Here is a 22,035-nt window from a genome sequence, read left to right as displayed (position 1 = left end):
TTGGGTGGCAGTGAGGAAGACAGGGGAAGCCCAGGACTGCCAGCCAGCCACCACCTTCTTACATTCTTGCAGCAAAGTATCGATTGTGCTCAACTTTATCCTAAGGAGGAGCCAGGGATGCTGGCGGCTTTCCACTTTACACAAACCGGAACTCCCTAGATTGTTTTGTAGGTTTGTTGCTTTATCTCTTTTTTTTGACTTTTTTTTTTGCCATATCTAGGCATTATTTGATGCTGAGTCCTTAGTCAGGAATAAAATGTACAAATGTAACACAGTTCCCAGAGGAAAATATGCTCTGATTTATAAAATGTGCTTTAGAATACAGTGTCTAGAACCGTCTCCTAGTGAAAGCCAGTGCCTGTCCCTTTACAGCCCCACGCCAGTGGTCGCAGTTGTAACTTTAGCTTTAGTGACTGACCTCCCCACAGCTGAATGTTGTTATCAGCCCAAACGATCTCCCGTTTTGTACTTATTTATTTTTCCTTTGGCCCAGAGCTCTGGGTTGCACTTCTGGTAACTGAACCTTTGTCTTGGCCCAGACCCTCCTTTTGTGAAATTCCACCTGTGAAGTCTCTCCCAGCATTTCAAACACTCCCCATCCATTGCCCACTCCCCCCCACCACACTTCAGCCCCAAAGGATGTGATGCTTGCAGTTGGGGCGCAGCTTACGTGTGTAGCTCCTTTCTGTCCATACAAAACTGTACACATGATGGTGATGATGATGGTGGTGATGACAATTGCGAGTAATTGTATGTCAGTTACTTTACACGTATCTTATTTCAACTTCACAATAACCTAGTGAGGTAGATATTACCGTTGCCATTTTACTGATGAAGAATTAGGCTCAGAGATGCAAAGCAACTTCCCAAGTTTGCATATTTGGTAAGTGGGTGAGCTGGGTTTTGAGGCGAAATTCGGCAGCCCGCATTCTTCCTGTACAGACACTGTAACTGATGCGGCACCAGGAGATACGAGGCTCACACCCGGCAAGGCAAAGCAGACTGAAAGCCTCCTTGGCCAGGCCGGGCCGTGCAGGCTCTGCTAAGCACTTGCGCACCACCAGTGGGATGCGATGCAGTGCTCTGCCATGTTGCAAAGCACTGGGTGCTGTTGGGCTGGGCAAACCTGTGCCAACCTAAAGCGAATCCCACCCACTTTCTGCCTTCCATGCCTCCCTCCCTCCTTCCGCATTGTAGAGGAAGTTCCCTTTTGCTTGAGTTCTGCTCTCCAGATATTAACTAATTTAACTCATTAGGTAATGATATTATGCTAAAATCCCAGTTCACGTTAAAAGAAGACACATTAACCACAATCTCAGAACTCCAATGCACATTATTTTTTTTGTTCCGTATTCCTTTGTTTTACCCATGTCCATATAAACCCTCCTATATCTGTAATCATAGTGTTAACATAATTGAGTATTCTGATTCTTTTTTAACTGCCTATCTAAAATATTGTATTGCATTTTCTAAATTTCTAACATAGTGCAGGTTTAATGCACAAACCTTGTGAAAACGACAAAATGTGTGCTCGCGTGTGCACACACACAGGCCACTCCTCATTCCATAGCGCAAAGATAACTGCTGCTAATCATTAAAATGATTAAGCACGTACGTGCTTCCATATTTCCCATAGTCAGCCTAGAACCTAATGGGGTTAAAGGGCAGCATTCATGAAGCACTGTGACGGGGGCAGAAATCTAACGATTAAGACATACATGTACGTATAGAGCTCTTTACTGTCAGGCCCTGACCTACACACTTTATATTTAACCCTCCCGACAGACTTATGAGATAGGTATTATAGTCCAGTTTTCTAGATGGGGAAACTAAAGTACAGAGAGAGGGAGTAATTCACCCCATGCCCCACAGTACCAGGTGCCAGAGCCATGACTGAACCCCGGCAGTCTGGCTCCAAAGGCTGGGCTTGTCCCCACCCCACTGGCACCACGCCAAGCTCTTACCCAGCCCTGGTCTCTGGGACTGTGTCACGGAGAGCTTCTGGCAGGCAGGGACACTTCAGCAGGCCTAAAAGGGGAGAAGGAGGTGGTCAGGCGAAGCGGGGAGGCCAAAGGCAGATGCAAGGAGAGAATTCTATGAACAAACACCCTCTGTGAGGACAGGAGGGCGAAGGGGTGGGAAAGACGTTCTAAAGGGGAAAGTACTGGGGTGAGGGAGGAAGGGTGGGGGCTGGTGGGGGCTTGGTAATCTCTGCGCCAGAGTCTGAACTTCACCCGACAGGCAAAAGGGCAGACTCTTTTAAGCCAGAAGAGTTTTAAGCCAGAAAGTGACAACATTAAATATGCTTCCTAGAAAGACCCTTTTGAGGGCGTTATGTTAAGTGAAATAAGTAAGGCAGTGAAAGGAAAATACAGTAGATCTCACTTATATGTGGAATCTAAAAACGAAACAGAACAGATTGGTGGTTGCCAGAGGTAGAGGTGAGCAACACAGGTGGAGGGAATCAGAAGGTACAAACTATTAGTTATAAATTAAATCAACCACAACGATGTAATGTACAGCGTGGTGACTACAGCTAACAATACCATATATTGTATTTGAAAATTACCAAGAGAGCAGATCTTAAAAATTCTCATCACAACAAAAAGTATTTGTAACTATGTGTGATGATGGATGTTCATTAGACACATGTATGTATTGTGAAATCATTATGTTGAATCATTACGTTGTACACCTGAAACTACTATAATGCTGAAGGTCAATTATATCTCAAAAAAGAGAAGGCAAAAGCCCGTTGGCTGCTGCATGGGAGATAGAATGAAGGACCCCAGGACCCAAGCCCGCACACAGGGAGTCTGGCATGCAGGATTGTCTGGAGCCTGTGTGAGAGGTGACGGCAGCCCACACTGGAAGGTAGGGTGGTGTGACAGTGGGGAGGACGTGGGAGATTCGCAGGGACCGGGTGGAGTCAGGGATGATGGCAGGCTTCCAGCCTGGGTGACAGTGTGGATCAACAGTATCACTTGCAGATCCAAAACCTGATTTCTGCTTGGGGTGTGGTTAGTTTGAGTGGCTGGAGGGTCAGCCAGGTGGGTGTGTCTAGAAGGAAGATGTACACAGGCCATGTGCCTCAGAGAGAGGTCCGGGCAGAGAGCTTTCCCAGACACATGGCCCTGGAGTTCAGTGGCTGATTTCATGGGACTCTTCTAGTAAAGGAGTTGCCTGGTCTTTGTCTGCTTCGGGGAGAAGTGGGTAGGGATGATGCCCCAGGGAAGAAGGATGTGGGTTGCCTTCCAAGTTGGCAGGAATTTAGCACACCTGCTGGGTGAGATAGACCTGTATTACAGGATCTTTCCCTCTCCCTCCAGGAGACCCTCTGTGCTTCCTCTCTCACAGGGCTGACCTGAGAGAACCCACCTCTGAGTTCACTGTGACTCTGGGCTTGGCACCATTTCCTTAACTAATAAACCTTTTGCGTTTGATTAGGTTTTGATACGCAAATGAACCCCTTGAGTTCAGTAACAGTTTTCCTAAAATGCAAGTTTGAGTATCACCACCCTCTTTACCTCCTTCAGTGACTCCTGTACCTGCAAGGGTGCCTCCTCACATCCTCCTTACCCCAAATCTTCAGCCCAATTATACCCTTGGGCATGGGGCAGGGAGCCTCTTGCCTTCCTCCTGGGCACACTGACCACTCAGGACTGGGGTAGAAGAAATACAAGGTAAATCTGGAACATCTTTGGTGCAAAGATATATGGAAATATCCATAAAGAGAGGAACTTGTGATAAAGGACACAGGAGCCAACCTGAAGTACCTACCAAAGGTCAAAGTTGGAAAACTTGAGCCAAAAAATGTACATTGACAGTACTAGATCAAACCCTTTAGGGTAAAATGTCTATAAGTCCATACTGACATAAGTAAACAATTGAATGATAACTAAGGGAGAAGAGATAGCTCTTACAACAGAATTCCAATTATTCAGTGTCGCAGAAATGAGTGACACCACGATTAAGCAAACACTATAGTAACATTTGCTATAGGCAAGCTCCACAATGGATGTTAAAGTCGGTGGGTGGAAGTTCATTTAGAAACAGACTATTTGTGTAGTGACAAAGTATCTCTCCACAAAATAATTATTACTTTCAAAGGGATAAATAGTAAGATTACAGCTGACAAAACAGGCGGACACTACTTTAGTCAAAGGATCAAAGTTAATGTGACATTAGTAAGACATATGCCTTGGATATGATGCTATGTCTGGAAATGAGACACCAACATGGGAACAGCATAACTTCTGTGGTTTCTTGCAAAACATGTATTAAGTTCAATTAAATTATGAGGAAATATCAGGCCGAGCCATATTGAGAGACATTCTACCAATACTCTTCCAAAGCACCAGTGAGGCCGGAGATAGTCAGGAGGGAAGAAACTCAGGAGGTGCCCCAGGGCTAAGATAAAGGACAGAGACCCTGTTCTAAGACTGGTTGTTCCCGCTTTCTGGAAAAGCGCTGAATCATGGTGACTCACGAATGCACCTGCGCAGAAGATGCTACATGACCCCTGCCTCATTATAATAGCGTTACAATAAACTAACGTTGTGTGACCCCCTTCTCTGGTGGCCGATCAAGGAAAATCATGGGAGACCACCTGCACAGTAGCTTTAAAGTACTACAACTACTTGTACATGTGCAATAAAAGCCTGCCAACACTAGCCAGGAAAGATCCGCCCTATAAGAATAGAATCCCTCCAGCCCCCGAGGTCAGTCTCTGCTCAGAGGTGGCCCGCTCCCAAGTTCTATGGCGTGTGCTGTCGCTTAATAAATCTGCGCTCTCTCTTTCAGCTGTAAACTCTCTGTGTGTTTGGTTCCATTCTTTGTCTGCGATCACCAAAAACCAGTTACCTGAGCCCACCTGTGACAGACAGCCATGACAGACAAGGGGGGACTGAGGAATTCTCATAGACTGGAGAAGACTATGGCAACTAGCCAGTGTGGGACCCTGGACTGGGAAAAAACACTGGTTGAAAACTGCTGAAACCCGAGTCAAGTCTGGACTTCGATTAATAGTATTGGTATCAACGTTAACTTCCTGGTTTTGATCACCGTACTGTGGTTATGTAACATATGCGTATTAGAGGAGACTGGGTGAAGGGCGACTGGGAACTCTGTAGCACTTGTGCAATTTTTCTGTAATGTAAATACTTTCGCCCAAGTTTACAAGATACATGTTAACTTATTTATTGATGGAATACATAAAGTCTGGGATTTGTTTCAAAACAGTGCTGACAATTACTGGTGTACAAGGATGGGTGTGCTGAGGCCCATTATACTCCTCCTTCTGCACTTATGTAGGTTAGACATTGTCCATTAGAAAAAGATGAGTTACCATACATATTTATATTTGTTTATTTACATACTAAGTCTCTTCCACGTGCTGGGCACTGCAGTCGGTCATGGGCACTTGGCAGCCCTGCCCTCCCAGTGAACGCGGCTGGAGGGACATATGTTGCATAACAGAGGAGGCACAGGGAGGGGAGAATGGTCCCATCACAAGAAACAGTACATGCGAGGGTCCCGGGGCTGGGGTGGAATGCTAAAGTGTAGCTCACTGAAGGAAGGGCCTACAAATGGCCCAGGTAAGGCAGCTGAGCTCCCCCCACCCAGGGCTAGGAGAACTCAGCCAGATTCTTTGGGCCTAGAGAATTTGGGTTGCAACTGTGTTCATCATTCAGTGCTTTCTACAAATTTAGATTGCCATCTCCCCACTTTCACCGCCCTGTCCTCTTTTCTGACACTACCTTTCTGTGGTATATTTTCCCACAGGATTTTTCCATCTGCTATCAACCTCACTGCCAATGTCACGAAATCCTACAGAAGAAGCCTGGTTCCCCCTGACCCGCTGGGCAGCCAAATAAACCTGAAATCCCTTCTTTGTGCATTTATAGATAACCTTGAAATGAAACATTGTTGATGTGTCCTTCACTTTCTGGTCTAGCATTGAACTCTGTGGAAGCTGGAGAGCTGTGGGACTGCCCACTACTGGACTCCGCCCCTCCAGAGGGTTGTCACAGTATTAAAGCACATAACACAGATGCCAGGCTGTGACATTGAGAAGCTGAGCAGAGAGACGGCGTGAACTTTAATTAGGTGCGTATTGACCTTATACTTCTTTATAAATTTTCTTGTGTCTGTTTCACTTGGAAAATATTTTTCAATGTGTTATTTTATGTGGGTTCTTTTTAAAAAAATGTTATTTGTTTATTTTTAGAGAGAAGGGAAGGGAGTGAGAGAGAGAAACATTAATGTGTGAGAGAAACATCGATCAGTTGCCTTTTGTATGTAACCCCAACCAGGGACTGAACCCACATCCCAGGCATATGCCCTGACCAGGAATCGAACCCATGACCTTTCACTTGGTGGGACGATGCTCAACCAACTGAGCTATACCTGTCAGTGCTATGTGGGTCCTTTATGTTCTTATTTCTCCTTCTTTGTGTGCTCAGGACACAATTCAAGTATTGTTTATTAGTTCCTCAAGGACCTATCTTTAAAGGATAATAGTAATCAAGAATTTAGAAAATGAGGGCAAAGAATTGGATGGTATGGGAAAAGTAAGAGTGTTATTATTACAGGTAGTGTGAAAATACAAAAATTCAGTGCCCAGGAGAGTATGTGAGCTTACACTAATGTCATGTAATGACATTACATGTGAACTTAGACTTGCTATTATGAATGATGCATTGGTGTGTTCATATAGCAGCCAGCACACGATTGTGCTGGGTTTAAGCCTGATGGACTCACTCACCGAGCAGTGAGAGGACAGTGTATGGCAGTGGTTTCATGCCTCTCGAACCAGCACCTCCTGTTGGGAAACCAAACAGAAACACCTGCTAAGCAGAACCCGAACTCACATCCCCAAGGCTGGTTTCTCGTACATGAGTGTGTTGTTATATGAGTTATTTTGTGGTGGAGAGCCAAGCAGCATGCTATCTTTCCTTCTCTTCTTTCCCTTCCTGCTCCTTCTTCCCCTCCTTCTCACCCCACCCCTCCATCTTCCTCTCCTCCTCCTTCTCCTCCTCTTCCTGGTTTAATGCTTTGGGACCAAAGGGTGGAAAAGATTACTTATAAGGAAAAGACTCAAAATAACTAGCAAATCTAAATATATTGGGTTGACCAAAAGTTTGTTTAGTTTTTTTCTCTATGATGCCCGTAGTGGTGCTTAGTTGTATTTAACTTCATTCGAAACAGTTTTGTTAATTGTTTTGTGACAGCTGTCATATCAGCATGCATATTTAAAAAACATCAAAAATTGTGAATTTTTATGCAACCATTTTAATATTGAAAGTGGGATAAGTAACATTTTCGGTATATTAAGCTTTAAGAAAGGTGAAAATGCAACTGAAACACAAAGATCTGTGCAGTGTATGGAGAAGGCTCTGTGACCAATCGAGTGTGTCAAAAGTGGTTTGCGAAGTTTCTTGGTACTGTTGGCATTTTGGCCAAATGATTCTTCACTGTGGGGCTGTCTTATGCATTGGAAGAAGTTTAGCAGCACCCCTGGCCTCTACCCACCAGCAGCCAATAGCAGGAGATAGCCGACATACTCAAAATATCTAAATCAATAAAGTTATTGGTAAAAGTGAAAAATGTGTCTTTTATTTTATGGAAAAAAAACTAAGCGGACTTTTTGGCCGACCCAATGTAGAGCTTTTAGGATAGGAAGGCAAGTGCATCTGTGAGTGCTTCTCAGGCACGTTTAAGAAAATAGCGTCCTCTTGCGCTGTGCAGTTTCCAGTCCGACAGAGCATTTACAAATTCCTTCTGTCTACCTAAATATTCCCCTAGACTACCTTGCCAGATCACTTTCCCAAGGTGGCTTTTTGGGGTTTTTTTTGTTTTGTTTTGCATAGTCATTTTATTTCTACACCATGGAAATTTCTGCTTTGATGGTTTTGTTTAAATAGCACAGTGTTGGGTTTTATGATCCAGATTGGTTACTTCATTACCATGATCTGCTTATATTTACTCAGCTTTTATTTACTCTATACTGCTGTGTTGTAAAATGCCAAGCCCTCGGAGGGAAATGCTAAACACTAAAAAGTGTGGCTCTCAAGATACCTAACCATGTCGCAGGGGGGTGTACTGAACTTTCAGCAAGCCGCCTATGGAGCACGGAACTGTGCTCAGTGGATTGTCCTGTGTCCTACAACTTCTTTGGAAGCTCAGCAGTTTAGTGGGAGACGCAGAAGCTAATCTTTGCAGGTTGTGAGAATTCAGTAATAAGAAATAGTAGGAAGAAACTAGTCTGAATGTCAGGAGATCTAGGATCTAATTCAGACTTTATCAGTAACTAGCTAGCTGGCAAGTCCCACCCTGTCTGGTGTGCAGCATATTCATCACCCTCCTGGAGGACAACCCGACTTCCAGGTGCCTTCTAGCTCTACAACACGGGAAGGCTTGACGGGGGAGCTACCTGTGTCTGTGGGGCACAGATTTAGTTTTTAGAAGGCACGTGAAGTTACCCGTAGGGTGTGACCTAATGAGAGTCGGTAGTGCCCTGGAAGAAATGCCAACATACTAAGAATAAAACCGAGGTCTTACGCAGGAAAGCCTCAGAGTCTCAGTTGTCTACAAGCCCACTTTTCTGACTAGACTTCAATCCCCTTTGGGCAAGCAAATCAGGCTTGTGCTCTGTTCCCAACCAGCCGTTACTGCTCCAGACAGGACGCTGCTCAGTGAGTGTTGATTGAGGAAGTTTGTGTGAAGCTTCCAAAAAAGAGGAAACACATTACATGGCAGCCAGAAACACAGTTCTAAGAAAATCAATCAATCAATCAATCAATAAATATCCTCTGGAACATTTAAACTCTTTTGACATGTAAAAATTCAAGCTTCATACAACTTTTCAAAAAATGTAACTATTACATGAAGACAAATACATTTTTTTTTTTTTTTGCTAAAAACAATCAACAACCACAGTCTTGCAAAAAATGTTTAAAAGTATTTTCTGACCAGGTGTCTGGTGACTACATGGGATGGAAATTGTTCCACCCTAAGTATAGGCAACTGAACCCTTTCTTTTCAATGATGCCTCTGTGTTCGTCCTCTCATCGCTGATAGAACCTGTGGGAGACCCTTGCTGAACTTGCCCGGTCTTTGTGTGCGGAGCTGTCTTTGGCTCCTCCCATCTATGTGCTGCTGTCTCAGCAGGGAAGGAAGCAGTGGCTCTCAGCCAGAGGTAATCTGGCCTCTTCATGCTGGGAGGGTGGGGGCAGGGCCCTACTCTACTGGCATTTCATGGGTAGAGGTCAGGGATACTACTAAGTAAATATCCTCCAGTGCTCCCCCACAACAAAAAGCTACCCAGCCCCCAATGTTAAAGGTGCAGAGAAACCTCAGAACAGAGCAAGAGATGTCAGACTTCTCTAGTTGGCCCCTGACAAATGTTATGTCTTAAATTTTATAACAAACCAGAGCACACGACCACATATGTACACTCATGCACAACAGAAATGTAACTAAAATTAAAATTTTATCAAAAAATACTTAGCCTGTCCTGGCTATGGCTCAGTGGATTGAGAGCTGGCCTGCGAACCAAAAAGTTGCTGGTTTGATGCCTGGTCAGGGCACATGCCTGGGTTGTGGGCCAGGTTCCCCAGTTGGGAGTGTGCGAGGGGCAACCAATTGATGTATCTCTCACATGCGGATGTTTCCCTCTCTTTCTCCCTCCGTCCCCCTCTCCCTAAAAAGCAAATAAATAAAACCTTTAAAATACTTAGCCTTGCTACATATGATACTCTGATGTTTACTATTACATTGCAAATGAAATGCTAGTCAGAACCCACTGTGCTGGTTTAGACTGAGGGCCACAATGTATAGTTTGCACAATACTGGTATAGAGAAGCTCCAAGGCTTTGGTGTCCAATAAAACTGTTTGTTTTTATGTGTGTCTAAATGATAGGTTTACCACTTAATTTACACTAGTTGCTTAACCTCTATAGACATCAGGAACCCCAACTGTAAACTTAGAATAATAATAAGATCTACATCAAGTCATTTTTATGAAGATGAAATGAGGATAAAAATGAGAAAATGTCCATTATGTGGTGGACACTTAGCCTGTTAGTTCCTTTCCATATACTATAAAGGTAATGCTCTAAGATCCCTTCTTCTAAATGGAAAATAAAATTCATCCGGCAGCAGAAAAATAAAGCATTCTAACAGAGAAGAGGAAGGGGCATCCTCTTCTGCGCAGAGAACGTAAAAGGTTTTGGTGAGAGCCAGGTTAGGACTCAGCCCCAGTTAAGTTTGAACCAGTGCAGCATGGCAGTCAGAGTGAGGGGTGACTCTGCTCCCTTCTCCTCCTCCCGTCACAACCTGAAGTCCTCCGGTTTCAAGGCCCCCTTGACCTGTGTGGGATCCAGTCTGCTTATTGTACCCTCAGAGTGAGGAGAGTGGCAGCCGGAGACTCACGTGGTGCAATTTCACACGGATGGCCGCCACTGGGTAAGAATATGGAGCGAGGGAGACCTCCATGGGACTTTGCCAGCCCCGCCATGAAGAAGGCAGATGCTTCATTCTTCTGTTTGAATGAACACCATAGAATACATTTTGCTTCTGTGGTCTTGTTCGTTCATTCATTCATTCGTTCGTTCATTTTTAGAGAAGCCATGGCGGGGAAGCCCAAGCTTCACTACTTCAATGGACGAGGCCGAATGGAGCCCATCCGGTGGCTCCTGGCTGCAGCGGGAGTCGAGGTCAGTGAGTTCTGCCATTCTGAGCTGGATCAGAAATTGAATCAAAGTACTTTCTCACATAAGCTGGGAGACATCCATTCTAGATGGTCTGTAAAAGGTTTTGCCTGAAATAACAATATTATGTATATCAAAGAATTGGACTATTTTATCAATAAAGATTAAAAAGAAATCCTGCCCATGGAAGAGTAAAGAGAAATTTTTAAAGAAAACAAAAGAAACAACAACTAATCATAATTCATGGACCTTATTTTGATTTGAATTTCAATAAGCAGGAAAATATTTATGACACTTATACAACAATTAGAAAGCTGATTATTGATTGAATATTAGATGATATTAAAATTATTGTTAATTTTTTAGTTGTGACTTTAGTGTGATATTGTGGTTTTATTCATTTATTTATTAAAGATTTTGTTTGTTTATTTTTAGAGAGAGGGGAAGGGACACAGAAAGAGAGGGAGAGAAACATCGATTAGTTGCCTCTCACACGCTCCCACCTGGGGACCTGGTCAGATTCCCAGGCCTGTGCCCTGACTGGGAATTGAACTGGTGAAGCCACAGGCCGGCACTCAATCCACTGAGCCACACCAACCAGGGCTTGTGGTTATTATTTTAAATAGTTATTATGTTATGGAAATACAATTTGAAGTATTTAGTATGAAATATTTTATAGGGGATTTATTTCAACTTTTCACAAGATGGGGAGAGTGGTAGGCATACAGAAGATACAAGATTGGCTTGAGTGATAATTATTGAAGCTGGGTGATGGATACAAAGAGGATTTTTGTACTTCTGTTTTTGTATAAGCTAGAAATTTCCATAATAAAAGGATAAAAATACATAATGTTAGAATATAAAGTAATGAAAATTCAGATATAACCACAAATATGGGGAGGAGCAGACTGTAAGAAACTGCCTGTTAAAGATTTAACACACACACTCAGCCATGAATCTGTTGGGCCCCCTTAAGTTTCAGGCTCTGGGGTAGGTCCTGGGGATACAGGGTGAGCAAGACAGACAAGGCCCCTGCACTCAGGAAGCTTACCTTCCAGTGAGGATGCAGGCAAGTGAATGGGTGCTTCAGAGGAGGGATGGGAGCATCTCGGAGGACACCTCTGCCCTCTAGAGGTGTCAGTGAGAAAATCTTCAGTCCAGATCAGAGAGACCCAGTGTCTCTGAGGGTTTTCCTGGGCAGGGAGTTGTGGATGAACTCAGGAGACCTTGTCTCTCATGTTAGAGCAGTAGGAGAGGGTTTCAGGTGAGGTGGCGGTGTGCAGCGGGAGCTCTGGTGTGCTCCCTCCGTGTGCTACCCTCCGTAATCACAGGTTTCCCTAAGCCTTGGATTATGCTTTTTGGATTGCTGAATGAATGCATAGGACTTCAGTCTGGCCCTTTCTTAATTTCATGAAGAAACAAGTACACAAATACAAGTAGTGCCATCCAGCTTGTTTTCTCTCCATAAACCGAAACCCCACAGTTTTGCTGTAGTGCAGAGTTCAGCTATTGTTCAGGGCCTCTGGGCAGGATGAGTTCAGCACAGGGGGGTGGGCTGGAATGAGGCCAAGAGCATCCCAGGCTTCCTCTACTGTGTCCCAGCTTGACTGGAGAGCACATGGGGCTAGGACTTATCAGAGGCTCTCTGTCAGGACTTCCGGGTTCCCTATGCCAAAAGCTGATCTTTCCAATCCTATCCATCTCCATCAGCCTCGCACCAACATCTCATCAGCCAACCGTTCCTACCTTCGCCACCCTCCCTAATGACCACCCATCATCCCTTATGTTTGTCTTGAACTGGGAGCTTTATAAATTGCTGCACAAGTAACTCATTCTCTATATGGTCTTCCTCTATGGAATTATGTGGATCTACAATAGACCGGTCCACAGAGAAAGTTAGAAACCAAAAATTCCAAAACTTTTTACCATAAAGTACCCCTTCCAAACTATAAAATAAAATGGAGTGATGTAAATGGCAGAAGAGGCCCTGGGTGGCAGCATCTCAGATGGTCCTTGACCCACGAGTACCCCGTGCTGGGACACACACACTGTCCTGTCTCACGTGGAGACAAAGGCTTTCCCGAGACGTTAAAACTCCAGAACTAGCAGAACTTCCCAGCCCCTTACCTCCAATAACACTCTCCTCCCGAATCACTGACAGGTGGAAGAGCAGGGTGGAGGTGAGTGGAACCTCCAAATAGGAGCAGTTACATGCTGCCACCCGCGCTGTGCTCCTGATGGCTCTTACCCAGATTCACAAATGGCCAGGGTCACACTCCTCCGTGTGCCTGCCAAACTCAGAGAGCTTACCTCCTCCACGTTAGGTACTGGACAGAGGTCATTCAAGGTTGAAAGTCCTGTAATGCTGTGGAACAAATAACAAGAACTGCTTTACTGTTTCTGCTTTCCAGTTTGAAGAGACATTTTTGGAAGCTCCAGAAGACTTGGAAAAGTTAAGGAACGGTAAGACGAAGTGTCTAAAGTGCTCCGATGAGGGCGCCTGCCAGTCCATAACGAGGTTTGAACACCAGGCACTGCTTATGTGTGTGCACAGTGGAGCCAGGTAGGGCATGTGGGGAGGAAGAAAAGTGGTTCCAAGTGTAAGGAGTAGGGCTCTTTGAGTGGGTCTTATAACTTACTCAGGGCTCGGGCTTGAACTCTCTGAGAGTTTGCTAAAGGAACCATCCCCTTGTCCTGGGATGCCCCTCGTTTGCTTCTCCCACTTTTCTGCCCCACAAGTGAGCTGCACCAATTCAGGACCCCACACAGTCTGCCTGTCCGTGGCCACTCAGACACACGCATCAGGGTGACAAGGGCAAAAACAGGCAGAGCAGTTGCCTTGAGTCCTTTCTCTGCCAGGTCTGGCAAGGTAATATCCCAGCAGTCTTGCAGATGTCAAAGTACAGGGAGAGGAACCCCTCCATAAACATAGCTCCCCAAACCCACCTTAAATGCCATGAGCATCGTGAGAGTTCCTTCGGGAACTCCCCATTTGGAATGTCCTCTGGCTGGCAGCCTGCTGCAGCCTCTCTCCAGCTTCTTCCTCAGTTATCCATGAGACAAACTGACATGAAGTTACAAGGGATCTACCATGTATGTGATAGGAAATGGTAGGTTAAAAAGTAAAAGGCAGATTGATAAGAAAAAGAAGGAGTATAAAAAACTAGAAACAAAATGCCATCCTGTTAAAGTGTTACCAGATAATTTCAACAAACATATTTTCATCCCACAGGAGTGTGCTCTATGAAGCATTTCACTGTACTTTTTCTTTTTTCTTTCATAAGATGGGTATCTGATGTTCCAGCAAGTGCCGATGGTCGAAATCGATGGGATGAAGCTGGTGCAGACCAGAGCCATCCTCAACTACATTGCTACCAAACACAACCTCTATGGGAAAGACATAAAGGAGAGAGCCCTGTACGGTACTGTTTCTGTTTTCCCCTCTCAACAATCAATAGGACCCGTTTAGATTCTTCCATGAATGAGCAGGCTGTGTCAGGGATCATGACCAGCAGCAGCATGGGCCTTGGAGGCATAGACTGAGGTCCAGTCCGGCAGGGAGCATGAGGATGAGGGATCCCACCTGACTGGGAGCCAAGCAGGTGGGAGCACAGAAGAAGGCTCAGTCCGCGGTGGAGCACAGGGGTGACAGAGGTTTCCAAACACTGATGAGCTATGAAGCCAGGAGGATGGGGCAGCCAGGACTCCAGGCGCTCAGGCCTTTAGGATGATGAGGCTGGGGAAGGGGAGCTCCAAAGGAGCTAATTTTCAAGTTCCAGAAATTACTAGAATGATTAGCAGGAGCCTAACCTATCAGCTAGTTGTGTGGACTGGCCCCTTGACAAGGGTGAACAGAGGCCGGTCCTCAAGAGGCCGGGGTTACCTTGCACAGTTGGAGACAGAACTGAAGCAGCCAGATTCATTCCATACAACCACATCTGGGGTGTGTGTGTGTGGGAGTTCTCCATTCTCCTTCCCATAGTGATGGGACCGCATGATTGAAACTAAAGTCTTATAAGGAACTGTTGGCAGTTACTCAGAAAGTTGAACGTAGAGTTACCATATGTTAGTACCTCCACTAGTAGGAATTTACTCAAGAGAGTCAAAAGCACATCTACGCTAAACTGGTACTGTTGCTTCACAAACCTGCTCAGGAGCCCTCACATGAGGTCTGACCCTGGCCCCAGTACCTGGAGGGCAGAGAGACTGAAGAGCAAGGCAGGCCAGTCCATATTGGTAGGTGGTGGGCTTAGTAAACAAGGGAACTTACTTATGAGGCCTGTCATGGGTGACCCACAAGACGACTAGTTTTCTGAACCCACTTTCTAAAATCTTAAGAGGTTATAGAGAGGCCTTAACTGCGTCATGCGCCCAGTCCAGATGGTCTTATCGCTACATTCCTATCTCAAGGCTGTGTCCTTGGACAGCTTCTAGCCTGGGGAAGGCACGTGGAGAGCACATTCCAAGCCCAGGGGCGGGAGTGGGGCGCCTCCAGTTGCCCCAGATCAGCTTGCGGGTCAAATGACATCCACATCTCGGTGACCTGCCCCAATATGCACACAAATGTTCGTGATGGCGTTGCTCATGATATTCAAAAAGTAGGAGCACCAAACAGTGGCCATCAAGCGATGAGTGCTTGAACAAAGGGTGGTATGTGTACACAATCCAACATAATTTAGGCATAGGGAGGAATAAAACTCCGATGCATGTGACAACATGAATGAACTTTGAAAATATTACCCAAAATGAAAGAAACCACATACAAAAGGCCATATGTAGAATGATTCCATTCGTATGAAACGTCTAGACATTTAAACCCATGTAAACAGTGAGTGGCTGTGTAGTTGCCTGGGGCAGGAGTTTGGGGGACGTGGGGAATGACAGTTCAGGGCATAGGATCTCCTTTGAATCTGAAAGAAGAGTTTTGGAATTAGAATGTGATGATTTCAGAATGTACTAAAAGCTATTGAATACTGCAATGTAAAGAGTGATGATCATGGTTTGTAAATACAGTATTTCAATAAAGCTGATATATTTATAAGTATTGCAGAAAACCCAGTGTGGACAAAAGTGAGTAAAGGACCTCTATAATATGCATTGATTGGAAGTATATAAAGAATTGCACCAGCTCTGGCTGGTGTGGCTCAGTGATTGGAGCGTTGTCCCATAACCAAAATGTTGTGGGTTCAATTCCCGGTCAGGCCATATACGTAGGTGGCGGGTTCATCCCTAGTGCCAACTCAGATCCCATCTGGGTGTGTATGGAGGCAACCAACTGATGCTTCTCTCGCATCCATGTTTCTCCTTCTCCCTCCATCTCTCTCTTTAAAAAGGCAAATAAAAGTGTCCTCAGGTAAGGATATTAAAAAAAAAGAATTGCACCAGTTCAGAGGCAATTTTAGGTGGGGTCCGGAGCACTGCAAACACGGCCAGAGCTCGGAACCAGTACGGGGCAGGGCTGTGGACTGGTGCTCTACGGGAAATAGTGGAAAGAACTGCTACCACTGGGAGTGTACATGGGCCTGGGTGATGTGACAGGATGAGACAGGGAGAGGGACATGACGGAGGTGGCTCTGCCAGGGACTCTCTGGAGATTACTCAGCTGGCAGGTCTTTAGCCTTAAGAGTCACACTGAGCGTGTGCTCAGAACAAACCGCAGCAGACATGGCAAACCCTAGGTACTGTCTCAGTGGTTACTCGCAGTGATTCCACTGGGTTCTCTCTGCCTGTGACTCCGGACACCTCACCGCTGTTCTCTGGCCCTGTATTTGGTCATGTGTACAATGAAAATTTTCAACGTGTATATCTACCTTGATATGAAATGTTAAAATTAAGTGAAAATGGTAGGTGAGTGAGTGGCAGGAGAAAATGCACCCAGTGGAAGTGGTTTGCCTTTCACCTCCTGATACCCCATTGTTTACATGTTTAAAGAGTAACTTGTCAGTCAGGCGACAATGAACACTTGGATCATTTTTGTCTTTCAGGATTGATATGTATTCAGAAGGTGTGGCAGATTTGTACGAGATGATCATGCTTTTTCCACTGTGCCCACCTGATCAAAAGGGTGCCAAGATGGCCCAGATCAAAGAGAGAACAACAAATCGTTATTTCCCTGCCTTTGAAAAAGTAGGTGGGCTGGTCAGCGTTTGGCGCACTGAGATGAGAGAGGACAAAGAGAAATCGTGCCTGGGCAGTCCTGGGGTGTTGTTGACCTTCGCTTCCCCTGAGCCCTCCTGAATGCTCATGTAGCACCCTGGCTCCCTAGGCATGTTACAGAAATCAGCTGTGGGGAGGGTCTGTGTCTATTACACCCAAGTGATAATCTTCCAGGAATATTGCCATTGGCTGGGACCCAATTTAGAGCTCTGTATTTGATGGCATTCCATGTCATGGCCAGAGCGTGGGCCGTGGGAGGCTCTGAGAGCCACACTGGGGATGGAGTAGACCCCGCAGAGACTCGCCATGCAGGGGCTATTCATCCAGGAGGAGCATGAGGAAAGCCATGGGTCAGAAAGTGTTCTGACAGCATGCGAGGGGGACAGGAGCCCAGCTGCCCGAGAGGAGACTAGGGTAGCATTTCAGGGATGTGTGAGATGTGTCTACACAAGGTGGGGGCGGGGGGATGGACAGGAGGAGACAGATGAAAAGATGCTAAGGAACAAATAATGCACAAATTTTGCGGACATGGATCCCAGACTTTTGAGGAAAGTCATGCAAAACTAAGGAAATAAATTCCTCTCATTGTACATAATACATATCTGAGTTAATGCTTCTCTTTGAAGATAAAAGGAAGATATTTCAAGATTGAAACACCCTGAAATCATGCTAAATAAAAGTCCTGAAAAAAACAAAGTTGTAAGAGATACAGGAGGCTTACATGTAAACAAGAAATTAATACTGACACAGTCATTTTTTTAAGCACTAAATCATTCATTCACTCAGCAAATGTTAATTCATTGCTTTTGCATCAGATTCTACTCAACAAGCAATGACTTTGACACTAATCAGAAAATATATTGTCCTGGCCTTTGTGGTGCTAAGAGTTTAGGCACATTTCACATGATGGAGAGCTAAGCAGGCATAGCAATTTAGCTATAATGACATTACTATACTGTACTATACTACCGTATAGTACTATAGGTACTATACTATAGTAACCATAATACTACACTGTGCTTTGTTAGTATACTACAGGAACACGGGGCTCTTTGTAAAGAATGTAAAATGCACATGACAATATAGCATTTAATGTTTTATTATATTCATTAATTATGTATGCGTTGTGCTGTATGTATATATAATCAAAAGTCTATTTGCCAAAATGTTATTATCTTTAGTTGGTGGTGCCATATGTGTTTTTTCTCTATGATTTGCATATTGCCGCAATAATTTTTAATAAGCATCACATATTTCTCCAATATTTAAGAATGAGAAACTCAAACACAGAAAAGTTGAAAGAGATTTACAATAAACTCGTATATACTAACCACCTTGATTAAAAAATTAACATTTTATAAGTGTTTGATTAATCATATATATCTCACCATCCCTCGCTTCTCTAACCAAACATTATTTTTTCATGCACTTGAAAGTAGTTACAGACCAGTGCAGTCACGCGAGGCAGTTCTGCGTGTGGTTTATAGCATATTCCACAAGTGTTATTGACAGACACAAGTGGGCTAGCAGTCAGAGACGATGCTGTGAGGGAGATGGTGAGTTCACGTTGACCCAGGTTCATCAGGTCCCAGAGGGAGACACCGGGAAATGAGGAGAGCAGACAGAGGAGAAGTGTAGACTCTGAAATAGTCTGCTCAGGATTGAGGAAGGATGCCGTGGAGATGGAGTCTTTGCCCAAGGGAGAGAGAGAGAGGACAGTGTGGAGAGCCCTCCATGTCCTGACATCACAGAGCGTCTGGGTGGTCAGGGCGTGTGGCACACAGAAACCCGGGCCAGCAGAAGATGCACGTGGGGAGCCCAGCGACGTGGGGACGGGAATAAGAACCGGTAGCTTGTGCTTTAACTGAAGAGAGAGGAAAGAGCAGCAGAGCCTTGCTCCCCTCTGTCTCACTGAACCAGGGGCAGTGAATGTGGTCTGATGCCCCCACCTGCCCAGTGGGGCAGCAGAGGCAAGAAGTTGGGCTGGAGAGACCTGGGCAGGAGCAGGGTCCCATGTGATTGAGCCTGTGTTCATAATCTGGTCCCTCCAATTCACCAGGTGCTCAAGAGCCATGGACAAGACTACCTGGTAGGCAACAGGCTGAGCAAGGCTGACATTCACCTGGTGGAACTTATCTACACTGTTGAAGAGATTGACCCCAGCCTTCTGGCCAACTTCCCTCTGCTGAAGGTAATCTCTGTCACAGCCCCCAGAGGGAAGGCCCGCATTTCCCGTCTTGGAATCTAGTATTTGGACTCTTGGACTGGTGATGTTGTGACCCACATCACTGCCCACAGGTCTGCAGAATTTGCTCATAGGCCCAGGTCTGAGGCATGAAAAGAACCTTGTTTTGCCAAGGGAAGTGGAGGTGGATGCTGCCCCAAGGAGAATAGCTTGTCTTTTACAATGAGACAGACCCAGGACTCGGCATTTCTGTCCTCAGCCCTCTTCCCATTGCAGCATCTGTCTTCATTTCCTCTGGATTCCCTTCCTCCCAGGTGTGTCCCTGTCTATGTCACCTGAGTCTGTGTGAGCAGGTGTCCTTCCTCTGAGTTCCTTCCTCATGTCTTCAGTTCCTCCTAACTTTCTTATATCTTCATTTTTCTGGTTTGGCACCTTTACCTGTGTTGCTCTTCCTTGTTTGCACAAGAGCTATGAATCGACAGGATTCCCATGTAAGGAGGGAGACGGGGAGGACTGAGAACTGAGTAAAGTCTTCACCGTGTCTCTGGGGAGAGTGCTGTTGAGCTGTGTTTTCTTCCTCTCATGCTCACGTCTTACTGGCTGTCTGTTTGCCAGTCTCATGCTGGTGCTGAGGGAGGCGACTCTGTTGGTTGTGGTCTAGGAGGGTCTTGGATTCCCTGGCTTGTGCTAATGGTGGGTGGGTGTTCTGTCTGCTCTGAAACTGTGCTCTTGTGCACTGCAGGCCCTGAAAACCAGGATTAGCAACCTCCCTACAGTGAAGAAGTTTCTGCAGCCTGGCAGTCAGAGGAAGCCTCCCCTAGATGACAAAGTGTTAGAAGAAGCCAGGAGGATTTTCAAGTTTTAAATAAAGCTGGCACGGACGCCCAGCATGCGCAGGACCGATCTGAAATTTTCAGCAGTGAAGTGCTCTACCGAAATTTAAATCTCGGCTGTTGTGAGAATAATAAGCTTTTCCCAAGTAATTAAATAATAAGTGCCTATGAGCAGATTTAGTTACACTTCATTCTTGTTCATTTTTTCCAATATGAAATCAGATTTTTAATCTTCTGTTGTGTCCCTCTCAAAATTAAAAATTAAATAAAAAAGGGAAACAAATTATGAGGCCCGTATCATCTTTTCCAGAAATTGTCACATAACATCTGTCCCAGAGCCTATCAAAGAGTCAAGTGTAAATATTTATATCTTATGCTCTCAGGCATTAACAGGAAATTGCTAACTTTCAGGGTAATGGCACAGAGAAATTCTTTTCTTCAGGAGCCCTTTTCCTCTGATAATAAAAACGGTTTTTGTTGTTTTGTTGTTTTTCTCCTGTGCAGTACAACAGCCCATGCCTACTCTGGACTCTTTGGTGTTCCAGGAGGCGGGGAAGCAATAAAGAGTAAAACACGCCCAAGCTGTGCTCTCTGGTGACTTGTCCCTTTTCGTCCATGACGGACCTGGCACCTCCTCGCTCTGCTGCTTAACGCCTGGTGGGGCCCTGGCTAAGCTTCCCCTCCGTTTACTCGATGTTGCTCAGAACTGGACTTGCAAGATACAGGTTATATGTATAAAGTATATGTAAATGATTATCTATCAAATCATGTTTCTCTGGCCTGTCACTGGGCAGAGTGGCTGGATTAGGAGTGATTTCTAGCTTTAGCCACATTTGGGGCTAATAATTAACACCCTCCCAGAAAATCTGGACTTTGGCCTACTGATTTCTTGTTCCCTAGAGGGAGCTTCCCCACGGTGTGGGGTGGGGAGCTGACAGACACCCAGGGCTCCCTGGCCGTAGTGTCACTTCCATCTGGTCTGCTGCCTGCTTGCAACCAGAATGGTTTCCCTAAAATGCACATTTGAGTATCACCACCTTCTTTAACCCCTTCAGCGACTGCCTTTCCTGCCGGGGCGCCTCCTCACATTGCTCGTCACACCTCCTTCCCACCTGCCTGTGCTGAGCTCCCTACCTCAGTTGCTTCCCAAGGAGGGTTGAGCTCTCCTCTGTGCCTCCCCTGGAGCCCTGTAAACCATTAATAAAGTTGAATGCCACTGTGCCTCCCCCACTGTCCTGTGAGGCCGTGGTGTGAGGGCAGGGCCCTGCGCCATCCCCAGTGCTCCATCACAAATGGTAATAATGTTGCTAGACAGGGACCAGCCCAGAAGGAGGTCTGCCTTAAGCTGGCCTGTAGTGTGTGGGTTCTTGAGTTCGTGCAGGAAGGATTTCACACCAGGAGTCCAAGTTCCTTTATGTAATTATATCTGCAAAGGCCCTTTCTCGAAGTACGGTCACATTTATAGGTTCCAGGCACTTGGACGGGGATCTGTCTTTGCAGGAGGCCACCATGTCACCCCCACAGCGTCGAGATAAAAGGAGATTGCTGGCGATTGCTGAAGCAGGGGGGTGGGGATATTGGCCTTTCTCTACTTTCTACTACCCTCTCTATGTTTGTTTGTATTAGCTGGAAATTTTCCATTTAAGTATTTTTTAAAACTATTCATTATTTATTGAGTTCTGATTATGTGCCAGGCTCTGTGCCAGACACTGGGGATGAGACTGAAAACAAGATGAAAACCTGCCCCCGGGACTTCACAGACTGTGGGGAAAACGGACACTACACATAAAATGTAAAAAACACAGTCAGATCTCGAAACAGGGTATTCCAAACAGAACAAACCGCATATGCAAAGGCCCAGAGGATAGCAAGGCTGGCTTGAGTGTGGCATAGAGGAAAATGCATACTGATTGGGTTGCCAGACTTAGCAGAGAAAACACAGGATGCCCAGTTAACTGTGAATTTCAGATGCACAATAAATAATTTTTAGTATAAGTACGTCCCATGTCTGAAAGTCCCATTTACTTGGGTGTCCTGTATTTTATCTGCAACCCAATATAAAAAGTATTCCACAATCGGCTTGCCCTTTACTGACATCAGCTCTCAGTGGAGGTTTATTATCCACTGTCGTCCTTGAATCCAATTCAAG

The 22,035-nt window shown here is 45.4% G+C and overlaps 1 protein-coding gene across 2 annotated transcripts; it reads left to right on the top strand.

Annotated features, from left to right (window-relative positions):
* Nucleotides 1-5,989: 5,989 nt before the first annotated feature.
* Nucleotides 5,990-20,172, top strand: LOC112302174 (glutathione S-transferase A2). 2 transcript variants are annotated; one of them, XM_024557770.4, is made up of 8 exons: nucleotides 6,035-6,108; nucleotides 9,082-9,199; nucleotides 10,625-10,718; nucleotides 13,124-13,175; nucleotides 13,997-14,129; nucleotides 16,697-16,838; nucleotides 18,928-19,059; nucleotides 19,796-20,172. In XM_024557770.4, exons 3-8 carry the CDS (start codon nucleotides 10,632-10,634, stop codon nucleotides 19,916-19,918), a joined length of 669 nt encoding a protein of 222 aa, XP_024413538.2. In that variant the 5' UTR covers nucleotides 6,035-6,108; nucleotides 9,082-9,199; nucleotides 10,625-10,631; the 3' UTR covers nucleotides 19,919-20,172. The 2 variants fall into 2 exon arrangements, with proteins under 2 accessions (XP_024413537.2, XP_024413538.2); XM_024557769.4 differs by lacking the exon at nucleotides 9,082-9,199 and having other exon boundaries at nucleotides 5,990-6,108.
* The last annotated feature ends 1,863 nt before the right edge of the window (nucleotides 20,173-22,035 follow it).

The sequence above is a fragment of the Desmodus rotundus genome, chromosome 11 (genome assembly GCF_022682495.2).
Source record: "Desmodus rotundus isolate HL8 chromosome 11, HLdesRot8A.1, whole genome shotgun sequence".
NCBI classification, from domain to species: domain Eukaryota; kingdom Metazoa; phylum Chordata; class Mammalia; order Chiroptera; family Phyllostomidae; genus Desmodus; species Desmodus rotundus.
Note: the sequence above shows the minus strand (reverse complement) of the source record. Positions and strands in the feature narration are given on the sequence as shown.

What these genes read in the sequence shown, in the direction of transcription:
- LOC112302174 (XM_024557769.4), top strand. Translation starts at nt 10,632, where the DNA reads ATGGCGGGGAAGCCCAAGCTTCACTACTTCAATGGACGAGGCCGAATG. An exon ending in TGGCTGCAGCGGGAGTCGAG is followed by an intron (nt 10,719 to 13,123) that starts GTCAGTGAGTTC and finishes TCTGCTTTCCAG; the next exon opens with TTTGAAGAGACATTTTTGGA. An exon ending in CCAACTTCCCTCTGCTGAAG is followed by an intron (nt 19,060 to 19,795) that starts GTAATCTCTGTC and finishes TGTGCACTGCAG; the next exon opens with GCCCTGAAAACCAGGATTAG.